We start from the raw sequence: 24,000 nt of genomic DNA, 5'->3' as shown, positions 1-24,000 counted from the left end.
ACAACTGCTGTTACGCTACACAACAAAACACACTGTTGTCACGCTACACAACACAACTGTTGTTATGCTACACAATTCAACACAATGTTGATACACTACACAAATGTTAATGCACTACACAACACAATACAACGGTTGTCATGCTACACAACACAACAAGACTGTTGTTACACTACACAACACTACGCAAATGTTGATATTCTACACAACACATCTGTTGTTACACTACACAACACTACACAAATGTTAATACACTACACAACACAACTGTTGTTACACTACACAACACTACACAAATGTTGATGCACTACACAACACAACTCTTGTTACACTACACAACACTACACACATGTTGATACACTACACAACACAACTCTTGTTACACTACACAACACTACACAAAAGTTGATACACTACACAACACTACACTGATGTTGATGCACTACACAACACTACACTAATGTTGATACACTACACACCACAACTCTTGTTACACTACACAAATGTTGATACACTGCACAACTGTTGATACACTACACAAATGCTGATACACTACACAACACAACTGTTGTTAACACTACACAACACTACTTAAATGTTGATACACTACACAAATGCTGATACACTACACAACACAACTGTTTTTAACACTACACAACACTACACAAATGTTGATACACTACACAAATGCTGATACACTACACATCACAACACAACTGTTGTTAACACTACACAACACTACTTAAATGTTAATACACTACACAAATGCTGATACACTACACATCACAACACAACTGTTTTTAACACTACACAACACTACACAAATGTTGACACACTACACAAATGCTGATACACTACACAACACAACTGTTGTTAACACTACACAACACTACACAAATGTTGACACACTACACAAATGCTGATACACTACACAACACAACTGTTGTTAACACTACACAACACTGCACAAATGTTGATACACTACACAAATGCTGATACACTACACATCACAACACAACTGTTTTTAACACTACACAACACTACACAAATGTTGACACACTACATAAATGCTGATACACTACACAACACAACTGTTGTTAACACTACACAACACTACACAAATGTTGACACACTACACAAATGCTGATACACTACACAACACAACTGTTGTTAACACTACACAACACTACACACATGTTGATACACTACACAAATGCTGATACACTACACATCACAACACAACTGTTGTTAACACTACACAACACTACAGAAATGTTGACACACTACACAAATGCTGATACACTACACAACACAACTGTTGTTAACACTACACAACACTACACAAATGTTGACACACTACACAAATGCTGATACACTACACAACACAACTGTAAACACTACACAACACTACACAAATGTTGACACACTACACAAATGCTGATACACTACACAACACAACTGTTGTTAACACTACACAACACTACACACATGTTGATACACTACACAAATGCTGATACACTTCACAACACAACTGTTGTTAACACTACACAAATGTTGACACACTACACAAATGCTGATACACTACACAACACAACTGTTATTAACACTACACAACACTACACAAATGTTGACACACTACACCAATGCTGATACACTACTCACCACAACACAACTGTTGTTAACACTACACAAATGTTGATACACTACACAAATGCTGATGCACTACACATCACAACACAACTGTTGTTAACACTACACAACACTACACAAATGTTGACACACTACACAAATGCTGATACACTACACAACACAACTGTTGATAACACTGCACAACACTGCACAAATGTTGATACACTACACAAATGCTGATACACTACACATCACAACACAACTGTTGTTAACACTACACAAATGTTGACACACTACACAAATGCTGATACACTACACATCACAACACAACTGTTGTTAACACTACACAACACTACACACATGTTGACACACTACACAAATGCTGATACACTACACAACACAACTGTTGTTAACACTACACAACACTACACAAATGTTGATACACTACACAAATGCTGATACACTACACATCACAACACAACTGTTGTTAACACTACACAAATGTTGACACACTACACAAACGCTGATACACTACACAACACAACTGTTGTTAACACTACACAACACTACTTAAATGTTGACACACTACACAAATGCTGATACACTACACAACACCACTGTTGTTAACACTACACAACACTGCACAAATGTTGATACACTACACAAATGCTGATACACTACACATCACAACACAACTGTTGTTAACACTACACAACTGTTGACACACTATACAAATGCTGATACACTACACAACACAACTGTTGTTAACACTACACAACACTGCACAAATGTTGATACACTACACAAATGCTGATACACTACACATCACAACACAACTGTTTTTAACACTACACAACACTACACAAATATTGACACACTACACAAATGCTGATACACTACACAACACAACTGTTGTTAACACTACACAACACTACACAAATGTTGACACACTACACAAATGCTGATACACTACACAACACAACTGTTGTTAACACTACACAACCGTTGTTAACAATACACAACACTACTTAAATGTTGATACACTACACAAATGCTGATACACTACACAACACAACAAAATTGTTGTTAACACTACACAACACGACACACATGTTGATACACTACACAAATATTGACACACTACACAAATGCTGATACACTACACAACACAACTGTTGTTAACACTACACAACACTGCACAAATGTTGACACACTACACAAATGCTGATACACTACACAACACAACTGTTAACACTACACAATACCACAAATGTTGACACACTACACAAATGCTGATACACTACACAACACAACTGTTGTTAACACTACACAACAATACACAAATGTTGATACACTACACAAATGCTGATACACTACACAACACAACTGTTGTTAACACTACACAACACTACACAAATGTTGATACAGTACAGAAATGCTGATACACTACACAACACAACTGTTAACACTACACAACACTACACAAATGTTGACACACTACACAAATGCTGATACACTACACAACACAACTGTTGTTAACACTACACAAATATTGATGCACAACAAAAGTATTTTGTAAAAGTTTCCATGACAACGTGAAAAGTTGCAATGATCAGGTCTTTGTGCAAAAGTTGGAGACACAAACTACTTCCTGTTGATAAAGTTGGAGACACAAACTACTTCCTGTTGCTAAAGTTGAAGGCAGGAAGTGAGCGGCAACGTCTTCTCTGCCACAGTCTCCATCGACGAGGTGGAGTCGGTGCGTCACGGCCGCCGGTCAGAAGGTCTCAGCAAGCACACCGACCCCGCCGAGGAGGCTCGCTGCTTCTCCATCGTCTTCAGGGGCAGGAAGAAGGTTCTGGACCTGATGGCCAGCGACCCCCAGGAGGCGGAGCAGTGGGTCAAAGGTCTCAACAAGGTCATCAGCAACGTGCGCGGCCTGAGCCGGCAGCAGAAGAGCGAGCAGTATCCTTCACATGTTGTATCGTGTGCAGCACTTCCTGCACACTCCTGTGTAGGGATGATGTTCTAAACCGATTCTCCCGGTTGTTTGATAAGAAAAGAACCGATTCCATGGACTCGAATCCCTTTTTGAGAACCGGTTCCCGTTATCGAGGCCACTATAGTAAAGAAAAAGATTTGGTTCTTTATTCGAATCCCTGGGAACGAATCCCGTCCCACAGGAAATGCCCTGTGGGACCTGCAATGCTATGCCCATTTGATTGTAGACTCTTACTGACACCTTGTGGCGATATGAAAATACTGCGCGTCATTAGTTTGGGCACTTCCGGGTTGGCGACGAGAAGTAGACAAGTTGTGTTAGCTCTTACAAGCCTTGGAAAAGATAAGTCTGTAAGTAAACTGTTTAACTTGTTTATGTAAGTCAATAGGTGGTTAAGTTTGATACTAAGATGTTTATTGAAAAACAATTTTTTTTTTTGCACTGTTTCAATCGATGTTTTGAGGACTTAAAATGGCTGCCAGTCGTGTATTTCCACCATCGAAATAGTTTCAACACTCAGAAGTATTTGTTTGATGTATATTTGTGTGAAGCTAATATTTACATATTGTGTATTACATTTCCGTATGTTAATTGAATCACATAGCTTATACATTTGTCATTGTGTGTATTTCAGTTAAAAAAATAAAATAAACTAGTCCTAAGTGTCCCAATACTTTTGTCCAGTGTTAGTCCCAAGTGTCCCAATACTTTTGTCCAGTTTAAGTCCCAAGTGTCCCAATACTTTTGTCAAGTTGTAGTCCTAAGTGTCCCAATACTTTTGTCCAGTGTAGGTGTCCCAATACTTTTGTCCAGTGGTAGTCCTAAGTGTCCCAATATTTTAGTCCAGTTTTCGTCCTAAGTGTCCCAATACTTTTGTCTACGTTTAGTCCGAAGTGTCCCAATACTTTTGTTCAGTGGTATTCCTAAGTGTCCCAATACTTTTGTCAAGTTAAAGTCCTAAGTGTCCCAATACTTTTGTCCAGTGTTCGTCATAAGTGTCCCAATACTTTTGTCCAGTGTTCGTCATAAGTGTCCCAATACTTTAGTCCAGTGGTAGTCATAAGTGTCCCAATACTTTTGTCAAGTTGTAGTCCCAAGTGTCCCAATACTTTTGTCTAGTTTTCGTCGTAAGTGTCCCAATACTTTTGTCCAGTGGTAGTCATACGTGTCCCAATACTTTTGTCTACGTTTAGTCCGAAGTGTCCCAATACTTTTGTTCAGTGGTATTCCTAAGTGTCCCAATACTTTTGTCAAGTTAAAGTCCTAAGTGTCCCAATACTTTTGTCCAGTGTAAGTGTCCCAATACTTTTGTCCAGTGTTCGTCATAAGTGTCCCAATACTTTAGTCCAGTGGTAGTCATAAGTGTCCCAATACTTTTGTCAAGTTGTAGTCCCAAGTGTCCCAATACTTTTGTCTAGTTTTCGTCGTAAGTGTCCCAATACTTTTGTCCAGTGGTAGTCATACGTGTCCCAAAACTTTTGTCTACGTTTAGTACGAAGTGTCCCAATACTTTTGTTCAGTGGTATTCCTAAGTGTCCCAATACTTTTGTCAAGTTAAAGTCCTAAGTGTCCCAATACTTTTGTCCAGTGTAAGTGTCCCAATACTTTTGTCCAGTGTTCGTCATAAGTGTCCCAATACTTTTGTCAAGTTGTAGTCCCAAGTGTCCCAATACTTTTGTCTAGTTTTCGTCGTAAGTGTCCCAATACTTTTGTCCAGTGGTAGTCATACGTGTCCCAAAACTTTTGTCTACGTTTAGTACGAAGTGTCCCAATACTTTTGTTCAGTGGTATTCCTAAGTGTCCCAATACTTTTGTCAAGTTAAAGTCCTAAGTGTCCCAATACTTTTGTCCAGTGTAAGTGTCCCAATACTTTTGTCCAGTGTTCGTCATAAGTGTCCCAATACTTTAGTCCAGTGGTAGTCATAAGTGTCCCAATACTTTTGTCAAGTTGTAGTCCCAAGTGTCCCAAAACTTTTGTCTACGTTTAGTACGAAGTGTCCCAATACTTTTGTTCAGTGGTATTCCTAAGTGTCCCAATACTTTTGTCAAGTTAAAGTCCTAAGTGTCCCAATACTTTTGTCCAGTGTAAGTGTCCCAATACTTTTGTCCAGTGTTCGTCATAAGTGTCCCAATACTTTAGTCCAGTGGTAGTCATAAGTGTCCCAATACTTTTGTCAAGTTGTAGTCCCAAGTGTCCCAATACTTTTGTCTAGTTTTCGTCGTAAGTGTCCCAATACTTTTGTCTAGTTTTCGTCGTAAGTGTCCCAATACTTTTGTCCAGTGGTAGTCATACGTGTCCCAATACTTTTGTCTACGTTTAGTCCGAAGTGTCCCAATACTTTTGTTCAGTGGTATTCCTAAGTGTCCCAATACTTTTGTCAAGTTAAAGTCCTAAGTGTCCCAATACTTTTGTCTACGTTTAGTCCGAAGTGTCCCAATACTTTTGTTCAGTGGTATTCCTAAGTGTCCCAATACTTTTGTCAAGTTAAAGTCCTAAGTGTCCCAATACTTTTGTCCAGTGTAAGTGTCCCAATACTTTTGTCCAGTGTTCGTCATAAGTGTCCCAATACTTTAGTCCAGTGGTAGTCATAAGTGTCCCAATACTTTTGTCAAGTTGTAGTCCCAAGTGTCCCAATACTTTTGTCTAGTTTTTGTCGTAAGTGTCCCAATACTTTTGTCCAGTGGTAGTCATACGTGTCCCAATACTTTTGTCTACGTTTAGTCCGACGTGTCCCAATACTTTTGTTCAGTGGTATTCCTAAGTGTCCCAATACTTTTGTCAAGTTGTAGTCCCAAGTGTCCCAATACTTTTGTCTAGTTTTTGTCGTAAGTGTCCCAATACTTTTGTCCAGTGGTAGTCATACGTGTCCCAATACTTTTGTCTACGTTTAGTCCGACGTGTCCCAATACTTTTGTTCAGTGGTATTCCTAAGTGTCCCAATACTTTTGTCAAGTTGTAGTCCCAAGTGTCCCAATACTTTTGTCTAGTTTTCGTCGTAAGTGTCCCAATACTTTTGTCCAGTGGTAGTCATACGTGTCCCAATACTTTTGTCTACGTTTAGTCCGACGTGTCCCAATACTTTTGTTCAGTGGTATTCCTAAGTGTCCCTATACTTTTGTCAAGTTAAAGTCCTAAGTGTCCCAATACTTTTGTCCAGTGGTAGTCATACGTGTCCCAATACTTTTGTCTACGTTTAGTCCGACGTGTCCCAATACTTTTGTTCAGTGGTATTCCTAAGTGTCCCTATACTTTTGTCAAGTTAAAGTCCTAAGTGTCCCAATACTTTTGTCCAGTGGTAGTCATACGTGTCCCAATACTTTTGTCTACGTTTAGTCGTAAGTGTCCCAATACTTTTGTCCAGTGGTAGTCATACGTGTCCCAATACTTTTGTCTACGTTTAGTCCGAAGTGTCCCAATACTTTTGTTCAGTGGTATTTCTAAGTGTCCCAATACTTTTGTCAAGTTAAAGTCCTAAGTGTCCCAATACTTTTGTCCAGTGTAAGTGTCCCAATACTTTTGTCCAGTGTTCGTCATAAGTGTCCCAATACTTTTGTCAAGTTGTAGTCCCAAGTGTCCCAATACCTTTGTCTAGTTTTCGTCGTAAGTGTCCCAATACTTTTGTCCAGTGGTAGTCATACATGTCCCAATACTTTTGTCTACGTTTAGTCCGAAGTGTCCCAATACTTTTGTTCAGTGGTATTCCTAAGTGTCCCAATACTTTTGTCAAGTTAAAGTCCTAAGTGTCCCAATACTTTTGTCCAGTGTAAGTGTCCCAATACTTTTGTCCAGTGGTAGTCATAAGTGTCCCAATTTTTTTGTCTACTTTTAGTCGTAAGTGTCCCAATACTTGTGTGTATTTCAGTTAAAAAAATAAAATAAATAACAGTCCGGTGGAAGACAAAAGTAAAGATAGGAAAAGACAAAGCAAGATCAACAACAATAAAGAGCCTAAATGGATTAATCTGCTTTGGAACTTTATTAGACGTCTTGGATTGTTTGTTAGCTGTCTGCCTGTGTGTATAGTTAGTATGTTCCAATAGCAGCAGAAGTGCATTTTTTGGAGAGCTGTATTATTTTCAGTTTTGTGCCCAAGGGACTGATTTTATTTAACATTATATTATTATTTATACACCTATAGTGATCACAGAGACAGGTTGTTTTTGTATTACTGTATATATTTGTTTTTCTGAAAAATCCCACTTAATATACTTTGGGTAACAACAGTCAATATTTATTAGGGACAAGTCCCTTTTTTGACAGAGGGCTCTATTGAATTTCTAGCGTTTTATTATTATACCGCCGCCTCTTTGAGCTGTAATTTGACCCCCTTAACATGCTTCAAAACTCACCAAATTGGACACACACATCAGGACTGGCAAAAAATTGCGATCTAATCAAAAAACCAAACCTCAAAACTCAAAATTGCGCTCTAGCGCCCCCTAGGAAGAAAACAGACAAAACTGCCTGTAACTCCCAGTAGGAATGTCGTAGAGACATGAAACAAAAACTTCTATGTAGATATCACTTAGACCAGGGGTCGGCAACCCGCGGCTCTAGCGCCGCCCTAGTGGCTCTCTGGAGCTTTTTCAGAAATGTATGAAAAATGGAAAAAGATGAGGGGGAAAAAAAATCTATTTTTTGTTTTAATATGGTTTCTGTAGGAGGACAAACATGACACAAACCTCCCTAATTGTTATAAAGCAAACTGTTTATATTAAACATGCTTCACTGATTCGAGTATTTGGCGAGCGCCGTTTTGTCCTACTAATTTTGGCGGTCCTTGAACTCACCGTAGTTTGTTTACATGTATAACTTTCTCCGACTTTCTAGGACGTGTTTTATGCCACTTCTTTTTCTGTCTCATTTTGTCCACCAAACGTTTAAGGTTGTGCATGAAAGGTGAGTTTAGTTGATGTTATTGACTTGTTGGAGTGCTAATCAGACATATTTGGTCACTGCATGACTGCAAGCTAATCGATGCTAACATGCTATTTAGGCTAGCTATATGTACATATTGCATCATAATGCCTCATTTGTAGGTATGTTTGAGGTCATTTAGTTTCCTTTAAGTCCTCTTAATTCAATTTATATCTCATGACACACTATCTGTATGTAATATGGCTTTTAATTTTTTGCGGCTCCAGACAGATTTTTTTTTTTGTATTTTTGGTCCAATATGGCTCTTTCAACATTTTGAGTTGCCGACCCCTGACTTAGACCTATATTTCATACACTGACAACCCCCACCAAAAATCAACAGGAAGTTTGCAATTCCCCCTTCAAAACAAAAGTTGTGTAAAAACAGTCACCTTTTTTCAAACATCATCTCCTCTGAGCGCGTTTGTCGTGTTGGCTTCAAATTAGCACAGGAGAGAGATTGAACCCTTCTGATTAAAAGTTGATGAAAGAGTTTTAATTACTGCTCCGGTTTGGATTTTATGAGCCCTCAAAGTCGGACCCGTCCATCGCTGCTTGCTGCTTTAATTTATTTTATTTTTTTTAGGGGGGTAACAGTCAATATTTATTTATTTATTTTATTTTAGTTTTTTCTTATAAAATGAAAGTGAGCTTTTGTTTAACCAAATATTGTATTTTTTTCCATATACAACAACCTATCTGGATTCCATAAGAGAATCGATAAGGAATCGGTTCGATTCACACAGGAGAGAGATTGAACCCTTCTGATTAAAAGTTGATGAAAGAGTTTTAATTACTGCTCCGGTTTGGATTTTATGAGCCCTCAAAGTCGGTCCCGTCCATCGCTGCTTGCAGCTTTAATTTATTTTATTTTTTTAGGGGGGTAACAGTCAATATTCATTTATTTATTCTATTTTAGTTTTTTCTTATAAAATAAAAGTGAGCTTTTGTTTAACCAAATATTGTATTTTTTTCCATATACAACAACCTATCTGGATTCCATAAGAGAATCGATAAGGAATCGGTTCGATTCACACAGGAGAGAGATTGAACCCTTCTGATTAAAAGTTGATGAAAGAGCTTTAATTACTGCTCCGGTTTGGATTTTATGAGCCCTCAAAGTCGGTCCCGTCCATCGCTGCTTGCAGCTTTAATTTATTTTTTATTTTTTTAGGGGGGTAACAGTCAATATTTATTTATTTATTTTATTTTAGTTTTTTCTTATAAAATGAAAGTGAGCTTTTGTTTAACCAAATATTGTATTTTTTTCCATATACAACAACCTATCTGGATTCCATAAGAGAATCGATAAGGAATCGGTTCGATTCACACAGGAGAGAGATTGAACCCTTCTGATTAAAAGTTGATGAAAGAGCTTTAATTACTGCTCCGGTTTGGATTTTATGAGCCCTCAAAGTCGGACCCGTCCATCGCTGCTTGCAGCTTTAATTTTTTTTTTTTTTTTGGGGGGGGTAACAGTCAATATTTATTTATTTATTTTATTTTAGTTTTTTCTTATAAAATGAAAGTGAGCTTTTGTTTAACCAAATATTGTATTTTTTTCCATATACAACAACCTATCTGGATTCCATAAGAGAATCGATAAGGAATCGGTTCGATTCACACAGGAGAGAGATTGAACCCTTCTGATTAAAAGTTGATGAAAGAGCTTTAATTACTGCTCCGGTTTGGATTTTATGAGCCCTCAAAGTCGGTCCCGTCCATCGCTGCTTGCAGCTTTAATTAATTTTATTTTTTTAGGGGAGTAACAGTCAATATTTATTTATTTATTTTATTTTAGTTTTTTCTTATAAAATGAAAGTGAGCTTTTGTTTAACCAAATATTTTATTTTTTGTATAGAGTTTTAATTACTGCTCCGGTTTGGATTTTATGAGCCCTCAAAGTCGGACCCGTCCATCGCTGCTTGCAGCTTTAATTTATTTTTATTTTTTAGGGGGGTAACAGTCAATATTTATTTATTTATTTTATTTTAGTTTTTTCTTATAAAATGAAAGTGAGCTTTTGTTTAACCAAATATTGTATTTTTTCCCATATACAACAACCTATCTGGATTCCATAGGAGAATCGATAAGGAATCGGTTCGATTCACACAGGAGAGAGATTGAACCCTTCTGATTAAAAGTTGATGAAAGAGCTTTAATTACTGCTCCGGTTTGGATTTTATGAGCCCTCAAAGTCGGTCCCGTCCATCGCTGCTTGCAGCTTTAATTAATTTTATTATTTTAGGGGAGTAACAGTCAATATTTATTTATTTATTTTATTTTAGTTTTTTCTTATAAAATGAAAGTGAGCTTTTGTTTAACCAAATATTGTATTTTTTGTATAGAGTTTTAATTACTGCTCCGGTTTGGATTTTATGAGCCCTCAAAGTCGGTCCCGTCCATCGCTGCTTGCAGTTTTAATTAATTTTATTTTTTTAGGGGGGTAACAGTCAATATTTATTTATTTATTTTATTTTAGTTTTTTCTTATAAAATGAAAGTGAGCTTTTTGTTTAACCAAATATTGTATTTTTTTCCATATACAACAACCTATCTGGATTCCATAAGAGAATCGATAAGGAATCGGTTCGATAAGAGGATTCGATAATGGGCTTGAACTCGATAATTTCTTATCAAACATCATCCCTAGTCCTGTGTTGTATCATGTGCAGCACCTCCTGTGTTGTATCATGTGCAGCACCTCCTGTGTTGTATCATGTGCAGCACCTCCTGTGTTGTATCATGTCCTTACATCTCCCACACAGCTGGATCATCAGCTGCATGCGCAAAGCCGACAAGAACGAGGACAACAAAATGAACCTGAAGGAGCTGAAGCGCTTCCTGGGCCACATCAACATCGAAGTGGACAACGCCTACGCCGAGGAACTCTTCAAGGTCTGTTCCTCTGGGGGGGGTTTTCAAAATAAAGTTTTCTGACGCTGCCCACGCCGCCTAGAAATGCGACCATTCCAACTCGGGCTCCTTGGAGGACGATGAGATCCGCCACTTCTACGAGCTGCTGACCCAGCGGGAGGAGATCGACGTCATCTACGGCAAGTACGCCGGGACGGACGGGCAGATGAGCGTCAAAGACCTGCTCAACTTCCTGCTGAACGAGGAGCGGGAGGCGGCCACCACGGTGGGCGCGCTGAGGCTCATCGACAAATACGAGGTGGACGAAACAGGTGAGGGGGAGGAAGGGGAGGACTTAGGTGGGACGTTGATGAGGTGGTTGGTGTGTCCGCAGCCAAGCAGAGGAAGCACATGAGCAAAGATGGCTTCCTGATGTACCTGCAGCATGACGACTGCTCCATCTTTAACCCCGCCCACAAGAAGGTGTACCAGGACATGACGCAGCCGCTGCACCACTACTACATCTCCTCCTCCCACAACACCTACTTGACCAAGGACCAGCTCAAAGGACCCAGCAGCACTGAGGCCTACATCAGGTAAACTATTATTACTATCATCATCCTCATTATTACTATCATCATCATTTTTACTATCATTATTACTATTACTATCATCATTATTATTATTATCATTATTATTATTACTATCATCATTATTATTATTATCATTATTATTACTATCATTATTATTATTACTATCATCATTATTGTTACTATCATCATCATTATTACTATCATCATTATTATTACTATCATGATTATTATTACTATAATCTTTATTATTACTATCATGATTACTATTACTATCATCATTATTACTATCATTATTACTATTTTCATTATTATCATTATTATAATTATCATCGTTATTATCGTCACCATCATCATTATTACTATCATGCTTATTATTTTTATTATTATTATTATCATCATTATCATCATCATAATTATTATTATTAGTATTATCATCATCATCATAATCATTATTAGTATTATTATCATCATCATCATTATTATCATTATTAGTATTATTATGATCATAATTATAATTATTATTATCGTTACTATCATTATTATTATCATCATCATCATCATCATTGTTATTACTATCTTTTTTTAAATGATCATTATTATTACCCCAAAAGGGACAAGCGGTAGAAAATGGATGGATGGATTATTATTATAATTATCATCATTATTATTATTATTACTATCATTATTATTATTGTCATCATTAGTTATATTATTACTATCATGATTATGGTTATTATTTTTCTTATCATCATCATCGTTATTAAATATTATCATCATCATCATTATCATTATTATCATAATTTATATCATTATCATCATCATCATTATTATTATTAAGTGAAGTGAAGTGAAGTGAAGTGAATTATATTTATATAGCGCTTTTTCTCTAGTGACTCAAAGCACTTTACATATGAAACCCAATATCTAAGTTACATTAAAACCAGTGTGGGTGGCACTGGGAGCAGGTGGGTAAAGTGTCTTGCCCAAGGACACAACGGCAGTGACTAGGATGGCGGAAGCGGGGATCGAACCTGGAACCCTCAAGTTGCTGGCACGGCCACTCTACCAACCGAGCTATACCGCCCTATTATTATCATAAAGTATTAATATCATCATCATCATCATCATAATTTGTATTATCATTATTATTATTGTTATTATTAGTATCATCATTATATTATCATAATCATCATTATCATTATATTATTATTATCATTATTTGTATTATCATTATCATCATCAATATTATTGTTATCATTATTATCATATAGTATTAATATCATCACCAATATCATCATAATTATTATCAATATAATTATCATCATTATTATTATTATTATTATCATCATTGTTATATTATTACCATTATTATCATCATTATTATTATTATCATTATCATCATTATTATCATTATCATCATTATCATCATTATAATTATACCATTATCATCATTATAATCATTATTTGTATTATTATCATCAATATGATCATTATTTTCATCATCGTCATTATCATCATCATTATTATTATTATTGTTATTATTATTATCATTATAGTATTATTATATCTGTTACGCTTACGTGGCATTGTGATGCCGGAGGTCGTCTTTTCAAGATGCAGAGGGATGTCAGGAAGCGGCTTGCAGGTGAGAATAAATGATTTATTCTGATTGCAGAACAAAATGCTGCGCGGTGCACCACGGCACGGAAAACAAGAGGGTAGCAAAGATGCTAATATCAAAAATGTAAACTATGAGCGAAACTAGGAGCGTAACTTGTTGCGTAGGAGCAAACAAAACCAACAGACCGAGTGAGGTCAGCGCGTGAACTAAATAGCCCTCTGATTAGTGCCCCGGCAACAGGTGCGCGTCCGGAACACTAACCAGAGGCAGGTGACGATAATCTGCCGTCATGGCAACAGAAACAAACTCAAGAGGTGATGAAAACACAAGTGACTTGAAAACAATAACAAAAATATGATCCGGGTAGCGGATCATAACAATATCATTATTTTTTTCATCATCCATCCATCCAGCCATTTTCTACCGCTTGTCATTTTCTACCGCTTACCCCTCTCGGAGTCGCGGGGAGCGCTGGAGCCCATCATTATTAGCATTATTATTATTATTATTATCATCATCATCATCATCATAATTATTACAATCATTATTATTATCATCATTTTTATTTTCATTATTATTATTATTATTATTATCATCATCATCATCATAATCATCATCATTATTTTAATCATTATTATCATCATCATCGTTTTTATTTTCATTATTATTATCATCATTATTATATTATTATCATTACTATCATCATTATTGTACTATTATCATTATTACCATCATTATTATTATCAGTATCATCATTATTTATATCATCGTCATTATTATTATTATTATTATAATTATACTTATACTATTATCATTATAATCATTATTGGTATTATCATCATCGTCATCATCATTATTATTATTTAATTATACTATTATCATAATTATAATCATTATTTGTATTATTATTATTATCATCAGTATTATCATTATCATCATTATTATTGTTATACTATTATCATCATATAATCATTATTATTATTATTATTATCATCATCATCATCATAATTCTTGCAATCATTATTATTATCATAATTTTTGTTTTCATTATTATTATTATCATCATCATCATCATCATAATCATCATCATTATTTTAATCATTATTATCATCATCATCATCGTTTTTATTTTCATTATTATTATCATCATTATTATATTATTATCATTACTATCATCATTATTGTACTATTATCATTATTACCATCATTATTATTATCAGTATCATCATTATTATTATCATCATCATTATTTTTATTATTATTATTATTATAATTATACTATTATCATTATAATCATTATTGGTATTATCATCATCGTCATCATCATTATTATTATTTAATTATACTATTATCATAATTATAATCATTATTTGTATTATTATTATTATCATCAGTATTATCATTATCATCATTATTATTGTTATACTTTTATCTAGGGCTGCAGCTAACGATTATTTTTCTATCGATTAATCTATAGATTTTTTTTTCTTCGATTAATCGGTTAATCTATAGATTATTTTTTCGATTAATCTATAGATTATTTTTCCTTTTACCGATTTTTTTTTTTATTTAAAATGAAGAGGAAAAAATAAATGTAGGCCAGTTTTTTCAAAAGGCATGGCTTTTATTTACAAAAAAAAAAAGTATGGCCACTCAGTCAACATTGACAACAACATGACAAAATATTCTGTAACAATGTAAACATTTAAAACTTTTAGCATTTAACAAAATTAAAAGTAGCTTATTTGCTTTTTAATGTGCAAATATAAAAGTAAACATCCAGTGCAAATCTTAATATTCTGCAATAGTATAAGCATTTCAAAAGTAAAAGTATTGCTTAGTTTGCTTTAAAATGTGCAAAAATAAAGATAAACATCCAATACAAAAAAGTGCAAAACGGAAATATTCTGTAACAAGTGTAAACATTTCAACAAAAGTAAAAGTATTGCTTATTTGCTAAAATGTGCAAAAATAAAGCTAAACATCCAATACAAAAAAGTGTACAGTGTAAACATTTCAACAAAAGTAAAAGTATTGCTTATTTGCTAAAATGTGCAAAAATAAAGATAAACATTCAATACAAAAAAAGTGCAAAACTAAATATTCTGTAACAACAGTGTAAACATTTCAACAAAAGTAAAAGTATTGCTTATTTTGCTTAATAACACAACAATGATAGTATGATTAAAGTGAAAGTTAATTGTTGGTTTGTACATAGTATATGTAACTGTTAATGTTGTAAAAGGTATTTGCACAACTAATTAACGTTAGCGTTTGTGACACGTCTTATGCCGTGGGGTTCTTTCAGGACCGACAGACTGAACGCCAGACGGCTTTGCCAGGTTTACAATCTTTTAATTTTACACAAAGTCTTTTCTCTTCCAACTCTTTTCTCTCCTCGCTTTTCGGCTCCTCTTCCTCGCTCGCTCGGATCGCGCACCTGGGCACGATTGCGGCGTCGCTCCCGGCGCGCCACGCCTCGCAGCTCGCTCGCCGCCGCCGCCTCTCCACAGCGTTAAAGAGGAGCGCGTCTTTGTAAACACTGAACAGGCACGCCAAACGCACCTCTCAGAGCGAAACGGTGCTTTAGTTTATGATTTTACAACGCAGATACAAATGACACATTCATGTTTTTGTATAATAATGACAACGTATACGCACGCGGACGATTTACTTGGTGATGGCAAGAACGCTGTCGGTTTTCTTTTCAAATGTTCGTTCATAGCCGTTGGGCTGCTATGATAGGCCATTTCCGCTCGACACAGTGTGCATACAACAACATTATTAGGCCGTTTATTGAAATACTCCCACACTTTTGACGACTTTTGGCGTGCTTTTTTCCCCTCGCTCGCACCGTCTGCTTTGCGCTCCGCCATGACAGTAGTGTGACGTAAATATGCGACGCGCCGACGCACAAAAACGGCGTCGACGTATTTACGTAACCGATGACGTCGACTACGTCGACGCGTCATTTCAGCCTTACTTTTATCATCATATAATCATTATTTGTATTATTATTATCGTCATCATTACTATCAATATCATTATTATCATTATAGTATTATCATCATTATTTGTATTATTATTATCATCATTATTATAATTATTATTATTGTTGTTATCATCATTATTATTATTATTATAGTTATATAATTATTATTATTATTGTTATTATTATTACTGTTATTATTATCATTATATTATTATTATTATTATTATCATTATATTATTATCATTATTAGGGGCCGAGCAGTGAAGGCCCTATTGTAACGGCTCTGTTTATTCTTTGATACGTTTGGTCACATTTTTGAATCCCTCAACCTGCATGTGGGTGTGGGGGCGCGGGGGGCCCGTTTGACGCCGGTCGCAGCTTGAATGATTGTGATTACAACGACCATGATCTCATATCACCACCTGCAGAGCTCTGATGAAGAGTTGCCGCTGTGTGGAGTTGGACTGCTGGGACGGCGCCAACGGAGAGCCCGTCGTCTTTCACGGCTACACGCTCACCTCCAAAATCTTTTTCAGAGACGTCATCAAAGCCATCAAAGACTACGCCTTCAAGGTGTGTGACGTCTGCTCCTTTACTTCTAATAATAGCAAGAAAAACAATATTACACTTCCAGTCAACTTTGTCTCGCTCGGTTTCAATTGTTTAGCTAATAGCGAGCTAGTTGTTTGTTAGCTTAATACTTAGCATGCTAACACAATCAATCTTCTGAGACCTTGCAGAAAGTGACGACAAAGAGGCGTTCAATGACCGGGATTGTTTGGAACTGTCTTCCAGACCTCGGAGTATCCTGTCATTCTGTCTTTGGAGAACCACTGCAGTCTGCCCCAGCAGAGACTCATGGCCCATCACATGATCTCCATTTTGGGGGACGCCTTGGTCACCAAGCCCATCGGGAGCAACTGGCCCACCACCTTCCCTTCACCTGAGGTGTGTGAGTGTGCTCTAAAAACATCCAAAAAGCGCCAACAATACTCTATTTACGTGTCTAAATATTAACAAGTATGCCTCTCACCTGGATAGTAGAAGGTTGTGGACATAATCTGACGAGTGGGTCAACTTTGACATCCGATTTACACCCGGAAATGATAAGAAGGACACGAAAAGACAGTTTGCCTTCGCAAAGGTTATGATGAATTCTTCATGTAAACGGGAAGATGTAAACATCCCTGTCAGGTTCAAACACTGATGACATCTATTAAACAAGACAAGAGGCAAATAATCAAACAGAGACAGAATTACATTTGGACTCGATATTGACGAGAAACATGGTGACTGTACTCTCTGTACAGTCTTCAACCACGCTCTGCCAAAAGATTGCACTCCTTCTAGAGATGCGCGGATAGGCAATTATTTCATCCGCAACCGCATCACAAAAGTCGTCAACCATCCGCCATCCACCCGAACTAACATTTAATCAAAACCGCACCCGCCCGCCATCCGCCACCCGCCCATTGTTATATATCTAATATAGACGATGCAAGGCATTAGCGAGGTTATAAAGCTTTTGCCTGTTAAAGAAAGGAGACTGATCCAATGCAGCAGAGACATTCAATGCGTGCCACGCTGTCACGGCCCAGACGCACACCAGTGCGCAATCATCTGGGAGCCGCGCTGAGCGCACCTCCAAGCGCACTCGCGCTCGCGCCACTCAAACTGCTGCAGGCAGCTGCGTTCTATCTTGTTTTAACATCCTGTGGCACTCTTCTGGGATCACGGCGGACGAAACTGCTCATGCTCAGGGTGTTTGTGGAGGTTCGGGGTTTTGCACAAATGTGATGCACCATGTTAGATGTCCCGGTTTTGTGACTGTCGTAGACATAAACAGCGTCGCAGCTCTTGCAAATCACATAGCCAGCATTACTATCATCCTGATTTACAACCTCATAAAAACGAGTCCACGCTGAACTTTTCTGGCCTTTTTTTCCCCCTGGTCTTTAGTATTCCCTTTTTTAGTTTGTCGCGTACCACGTTTGCTGCCGGCGTTGCCATCTCTTTTTTTTTTCTTCTTCTGTTGTGGCGTGCTGCAGGTGCCTGCTCGTTTTTCGTATGTGGGTAACAACATTTAACTACCGTATTTTCCGCACTATAAGGCGCACCTAAAAACCACAAATTTTCTCAAAAGCTGACAGTGCGCCTTATAACCCGGTGCGCTTTATATATGGATAAATATTAAGATTCATTTTCATAAAGTTTCGGTCTCGTAACTACGGTAAACAGCCGCCATCTTTTTTCCCGGTAGAACAGGAAGCGCTTCTTCTTCTACGCAAGCAACCGCCAAGGTAAGTACCCGCCCCCATAGAACAGGAAGCGCTTCTTCTTCTACTGTAAGCAACCACCCGCCCGCGTAGAAGAAGAAAAAGCGCGCGGATATTACCGTACGTTTCATTTCCTTTGTGTGTTTACATCTGTAAAGACCACAAAATGGCTCCTACTAAACGACAGGGATCCGGTTCATGAAAAGACGCAATCTCTCCATCCGCACACGGATTACTATTTCACAGCAACTGATATTCCTGTGAACCGCACTGTGGATACAACGGGAGCACGTACGGTGAATATTCGCACCACAGGGAATGAGAAGTCATCCTTCACTGTGGTTCTAGCTTGCCATGCTAATGGCCAGAAACTTCCACCCATGGTGATATTCAAAAGGAAGACCTTGCCAAAAGAGACCTTTCCAGCCGGCGTCATCATAAAAGCTAACTCGAAGGGATGGATGAAGAAAAGATGAGCGAGTGGTTAAGGTAAGTTTAAGTTTACGCGAAGAGGCCGGGTGGCTTTTTTCACGCAGCTTCGTCCATGTTGATATACGATTCCATGCGCGCCCACATCACGCTGGTTTTAATATATTATTAAAGTTTGACTGACCTATTTGACTGTTTTTTTGACATTCCTTTAGCGCAGTTAGATGCGGCTTACAACACGGGGCGGCTTATAGGTGGACAAAGTTTTGAAATATGCCGTTCATTGAAGGCGCGGCTTTTAACCCAGGGCGCCTTATGGTGCGGAAAATACGGTATGTATATATATTTCCGAATTGGTTTAACTGCCACCCGCCTGAATCTATTTAAAATCAAATTTTTTTTTTATTTCAACCGCCCGACCCGACCCGACCCGCGGATAAAATCTAATTTTTTTTTTATTTCAACCGCCCGACCCGCGGATAATCCGCGGACTGCGCGGTTGTGTCCGCAAACCGCGCATCTCTAACTCCTTCTTTATTTGACTTTCTCCCCCCAGCTGACCACAGCTGCTTCCAAAGGGAAGTGGGTCGTAAACAGCATTGCCTTCGGTTACCGAACAGTTCAAAGAGAGTTCCATAAAATAGTTCAAAGAGAGTTCGTAAAAATACTTCAAAAAGAGTTTGTCTGGAAGTTGAGCAGATCCTGACATCTGTCCGCTTTGAAGTCACAGTGGAGTTTTACGAGCCTTCTTTTTGGTACGTTTCAAAGACAGCCCCTGTCCTTTTGTCTTCTTGTCAGGAACACAATGTAATACAAACTATTATTTTAAAAATCCCAGTGAGAGCAGACATCGTACAGTGAGTGGTTGTTTTATTACGTTTGTTGTCTCTCGTGAACACTGCCGTGATTAGTAGAGTAAATGGTAAATTGTTTATACTTGAATAGTGCTTTTCTACCTCTAAGGTACTCAAAGCGCTTTGACACTACTTCCACATTCACCCATTCACACACACATTCACACACTGATGGCGGGAGCTGCCATGCAAGGCGCTAACCACGACCCATCAGGAGCAAGGGTGAAGTGTCTTGCTCAAGGACACAACGGATGTGACTTGGTTGGTAGAAGCTGGGGATCGAACCAGGAACCCTCTTCCAACTGCGCCACGGTCGCGATTAATATTTAATCGCGCTTAACAGTAGTTCGTTCATAGTTAACTCAAAATAATCCCGATTAATCACAGATAGATATCATTTTTCATCATTAATAAGTGTACCCTAGAGTTGTTGAAGGGAAAGTGAACGTTGTTTAAAAATCATTTTTAAGGTTGTATTTTTTTTCTAAAATTGTCTGTCTGAAAGTTATAAGAAGCAAAGTAAAAAAAATAAATGAATTTATTTAAACAAGTGAAGACCAAGTCTTTAAAGGGGAACATTATCACCAGACCTATGTAAGCGTCAATATATACCTTGATGTTGCAGAAAAAAGACCATATATTTTTTTAACCGATTTCCGAACTCTAAATGGGTGAATTTTGGCGAATTAAACGCCTTGTGACGTCACATCGGGAAGCAATCCGCCATTTTCTCAAACACCGAGTCAAATCAGCTCTGTTATTTTCCGTTTTTTTCGACTGTTTTCCGTACCTTGGAGACATCATGCCTCGTCGGTGTGTTGTCGGAGGGTGTAACAACACCAACAGGGCCCAAAGATGCGAAAGTGGCAAGAAATTGGACGTTTGTTCCGCACACTTTACCGACAAAAGCTATGCTACGACAGGGATGGCAAGAATGTGTGGATATCCTGCGACACTCAAAGCAGATGCATTTCCAACGATAAAGTCAAAGAAATCTGCCGCCAGACCCCCATTGAATCTGCCGGAGTGTGTGAGCAATTCAGGGACAAAGGACCTCGGTAGCACGGCAAGCAATGGCGGCAGTTTGTTCCCGCAGACGAGCGAGCTAGTGATGGGTCCGGCAACACCGATGCATCGGCGCATGCGTCGAGCTCATAGAGCGAAACCCTGTGTCGGTGCGCGTACCGCTTTTAGAAAGTCACGTGACCGATCATGAGCTGTTTTGGTCACGTGACCGATACGCGAACTGTGTCGCACTGACGCCTCCTCTGTGCCCTGTGAGCGGCTCTTTTCTACAGCCGGAGAAATAATAACTAAGAGAAATCGTCTAAAAAACGTCGGAAAAACTTATTTATTTATTTTTTTAATAAAAATGTGTAAAAAAATACAATTAAAAAAATTCCCAGTCCACAATCATCCACAACACGTTCTCTTAGATTTCCATGTTATGATACATGTTCACATTATTTATTGACTGTATCTAAAAAAGATAAACATATATTTTTATTTAAATGAAGATATGAAATAATCCTAAATGAAATACAATGACTTGGTTTATATTATTGTATATACTAGGGCAGGGGTCACCAACGCGGTGCCCGCGGTCACCAGGTAGCCCGTAAGGACCAGATCAGTCGCCCGCTGGCCTGTTCTAAGAATAGCTCAAAGAGCAGCACTTACCAGTGAGCTGCCTCTGTTTTGTAAATATTTATTTATTTATTTATCATTTGTAATTCTACAAGAGACAAAACTCAAATGGAATTTGAAAATCCAAGAAAATATTTTAAAGACTTGGTCTTCACTTGGAATAAGCGGTAGAAAATGGAATGAATGGATGGGTCTTCACTTGTTTAAATAAATTCATTTATTTTTGACTTTGCTTCTTATTACTTTTAGAAATACAATTTTAGAGAAAAAAATACAACCTTAAAAATGATTTTAGGATTTTTAAACAAATATACCTTTTTACCTTTTAAATGTCTTCCTCTTCTTTCCTGACAATTTAAATCAATGTTCAAGTACATTTTTTTTTTTTTATTGTAAAGAATAATAAATATTTTAGCTTCTGGTTTTTCGACAAAGAATATTTGTGAAATATTTCTTCAAACTTGCTATGATTAAAATTCAAAAAAGTTATTCTGGCAAATCTAGAAAATCTGTAGAATCAAATTTAAATCTTATTTCAAAGTATTTTGAATTTCTTTTAAAATTGTTGTTCTGGAAAATCTAGAAGAAATACTGATTTGTCTTTGTTAGAAATATAGCTCGGTCCAATTTGTTAAATATTCTAACAAAGTGCAGATTGGATTTTAACCAATTTAAAACATGTCATCAAAATTCTAAAATGTATCTTAATCAGGAAAAATTACTAATGATGTTCCATAAATTCTTTTTTTAATATTTTCAAAAAGATTCAAATTAGCTAGTTTTTCTCTTCTTTTTGTCGGTTGAATTTTGAATTTTAAAGAGTCGAAATTGAAGATAAACTATGTTTCAAAATTGTATTTTAATTTTTTTTCGTGTTTTCTCCTCTTTTAAACCGTTCAATTAAGTGTTTTTTTCATCATTTATTCTCTACAAAAAACCTTCCGTAAAAGCAAAAAAAAAAAAAAAAGTACGACGGAATGACAGACAGAAATACCCATTTTTTTTATTTATATAAATGTATTTATTTAGCTATTCTTGTTTAAATCACACTTACGTGTAACTTACAAATGACAATATATTTATTTATTTAAGTGTGTATCAAACTGGTAGCCCTTCGCATTAATCAGTACCCAAGAAGTAGTTTTTGGTTTCAAAAAGGTTGGTGACCCTTGTACTAGGGCATAAAATCAGTGTCAGTTGAGTCGGTCCATAGGTTGCCTGTAGGGATTTTTAATGTCCAGCAGATGTCAGTATTTAGTGACACAGTATCGACACAGTATCAATACAGTTTTGCAATGTGTCGAAACGCTTCATGACGCCTCATCAACCCATCACTAGAGCGAGCTAAACCCCCTGGATGTCTTGGCTCACACCGTCAAGAGAAGAATATCGACCCTAGCTTCCCTGGCCTGCTGACATGAGGGTATGTCTACAGAATATATTAATTGATGAAAATTGGTAGTAAATAAATACAATTTAAAAAATAGAGGCAGCTCACTGGTAAGTGCTGCTATTTGACATACTTGCCAACCCTCCCGGATTTTCCGGGAGACTCCCGAAATTCAGCGCCTCTCCCGAAAACCTCCCGGGACAAATTTTCTCCCGAAAATCTCCCGAAATTCAGGACGGTGCTGGAGGCCACGCCCCCTCCAGCTCCATGCGGACCTTAGTGACGTGTTGACAGCCTGTTCACACGTCCGCTTTCCCACAATAGAAACAGCTAATGATGGAGGGCGACTTCTTGGTTTCTTATGTGGGTTTATTGTTAGGCAGTTTCATTAACGTCCTCCCAGCGCGGTAACAACACACAACAACAGCAGTCAAGTTTCCGTCTGCCGTAAAGCAGTTCGTCTGCCGTAAACAGCAATGTTGTGACACTTTTAAACAGGACAATACTGCCATCTACTGTACATGCATATGTGACCCACCCATAATGTGTCACATTTTTGTGTTGATTTATTTATTTTATTTTGTGGTTTGAATTCGTTTTTGGAGCTGTCATTACACATGTATCAGTATTCACATTGGTCAGTAGGGGGCAGTAGGGCGTTTCTTCCCAATTGAATGCTATCACCTGCAGACCGGAAGTGTCTTGTCATTCTGATGAGCGCGACCAGTCTGTGAACAATTGAAACGTCCTGTGTGCTTTTTCCTCCTGTATAACAGGTTAGTTTTGGTGAATCA

The 24,000-nt window shown here is 37.4% G+C and overlaps 1 protein-coding gene across 1 annotated transcript in view; it reads left to right on the top strand.

The window, feature by feature from the left end:
* Positions 1 to 24,000, top strand: part of plcd1a (phospholipase C, delta 1a) — a 62,061-nt gene that overhangs the window by 17,740 nt on the left and 20,321 nt on the right. Inside the window, exons 3-8 of the mRNA XM_061964898.2 lie at positions 3,366 to 3,594; positions 11,317 to 11,446; positions 11,508 to 11,736; positions 11,799 to 12,000; positions 17,039 to 17,183; positions 17,406 to 17,558. Coding sequence (XP_061820882.1) covers positions 3,366 to 3,594; positions 11,317 to 11,446; positions 11,508 to 11,736; positions 11,799 to 12,000; positions 17,039 to 17,183; positions 17,406 to 17,558 — 1,088 coding nt within the window. The remainder of the gene's footprint in view (positions 1 to 3,365; positions 3,595 to 11,316; positions 11,447 to 11,507; positions 11,737 to 11,798; positions 12,001 to 17,038; positions 17,184 to 17,405; positions 17,559 to 24,000) is intronic.

The sequence above is a fragment of the Nerophis lumbriciformis genome, linkage group LG07, assembly GCF_033978685.3.
Source record: "Nerophis lumbriciformis linkage group LG07, RoL_Nlum_v2.1, whole genome shotgun sequence".
Taxonomy (NCBI): Eukaryota; Metazoa; Chordata; class Actinopteri; order Syngnathiformes; family Syngnathidae; genus Nerophis; species Nerophis lumbriciformis.
Note: the sequence above shows the minus strand (reverse complement) of the source record. Positions and strands in the feature narration are given on the sequence as shown.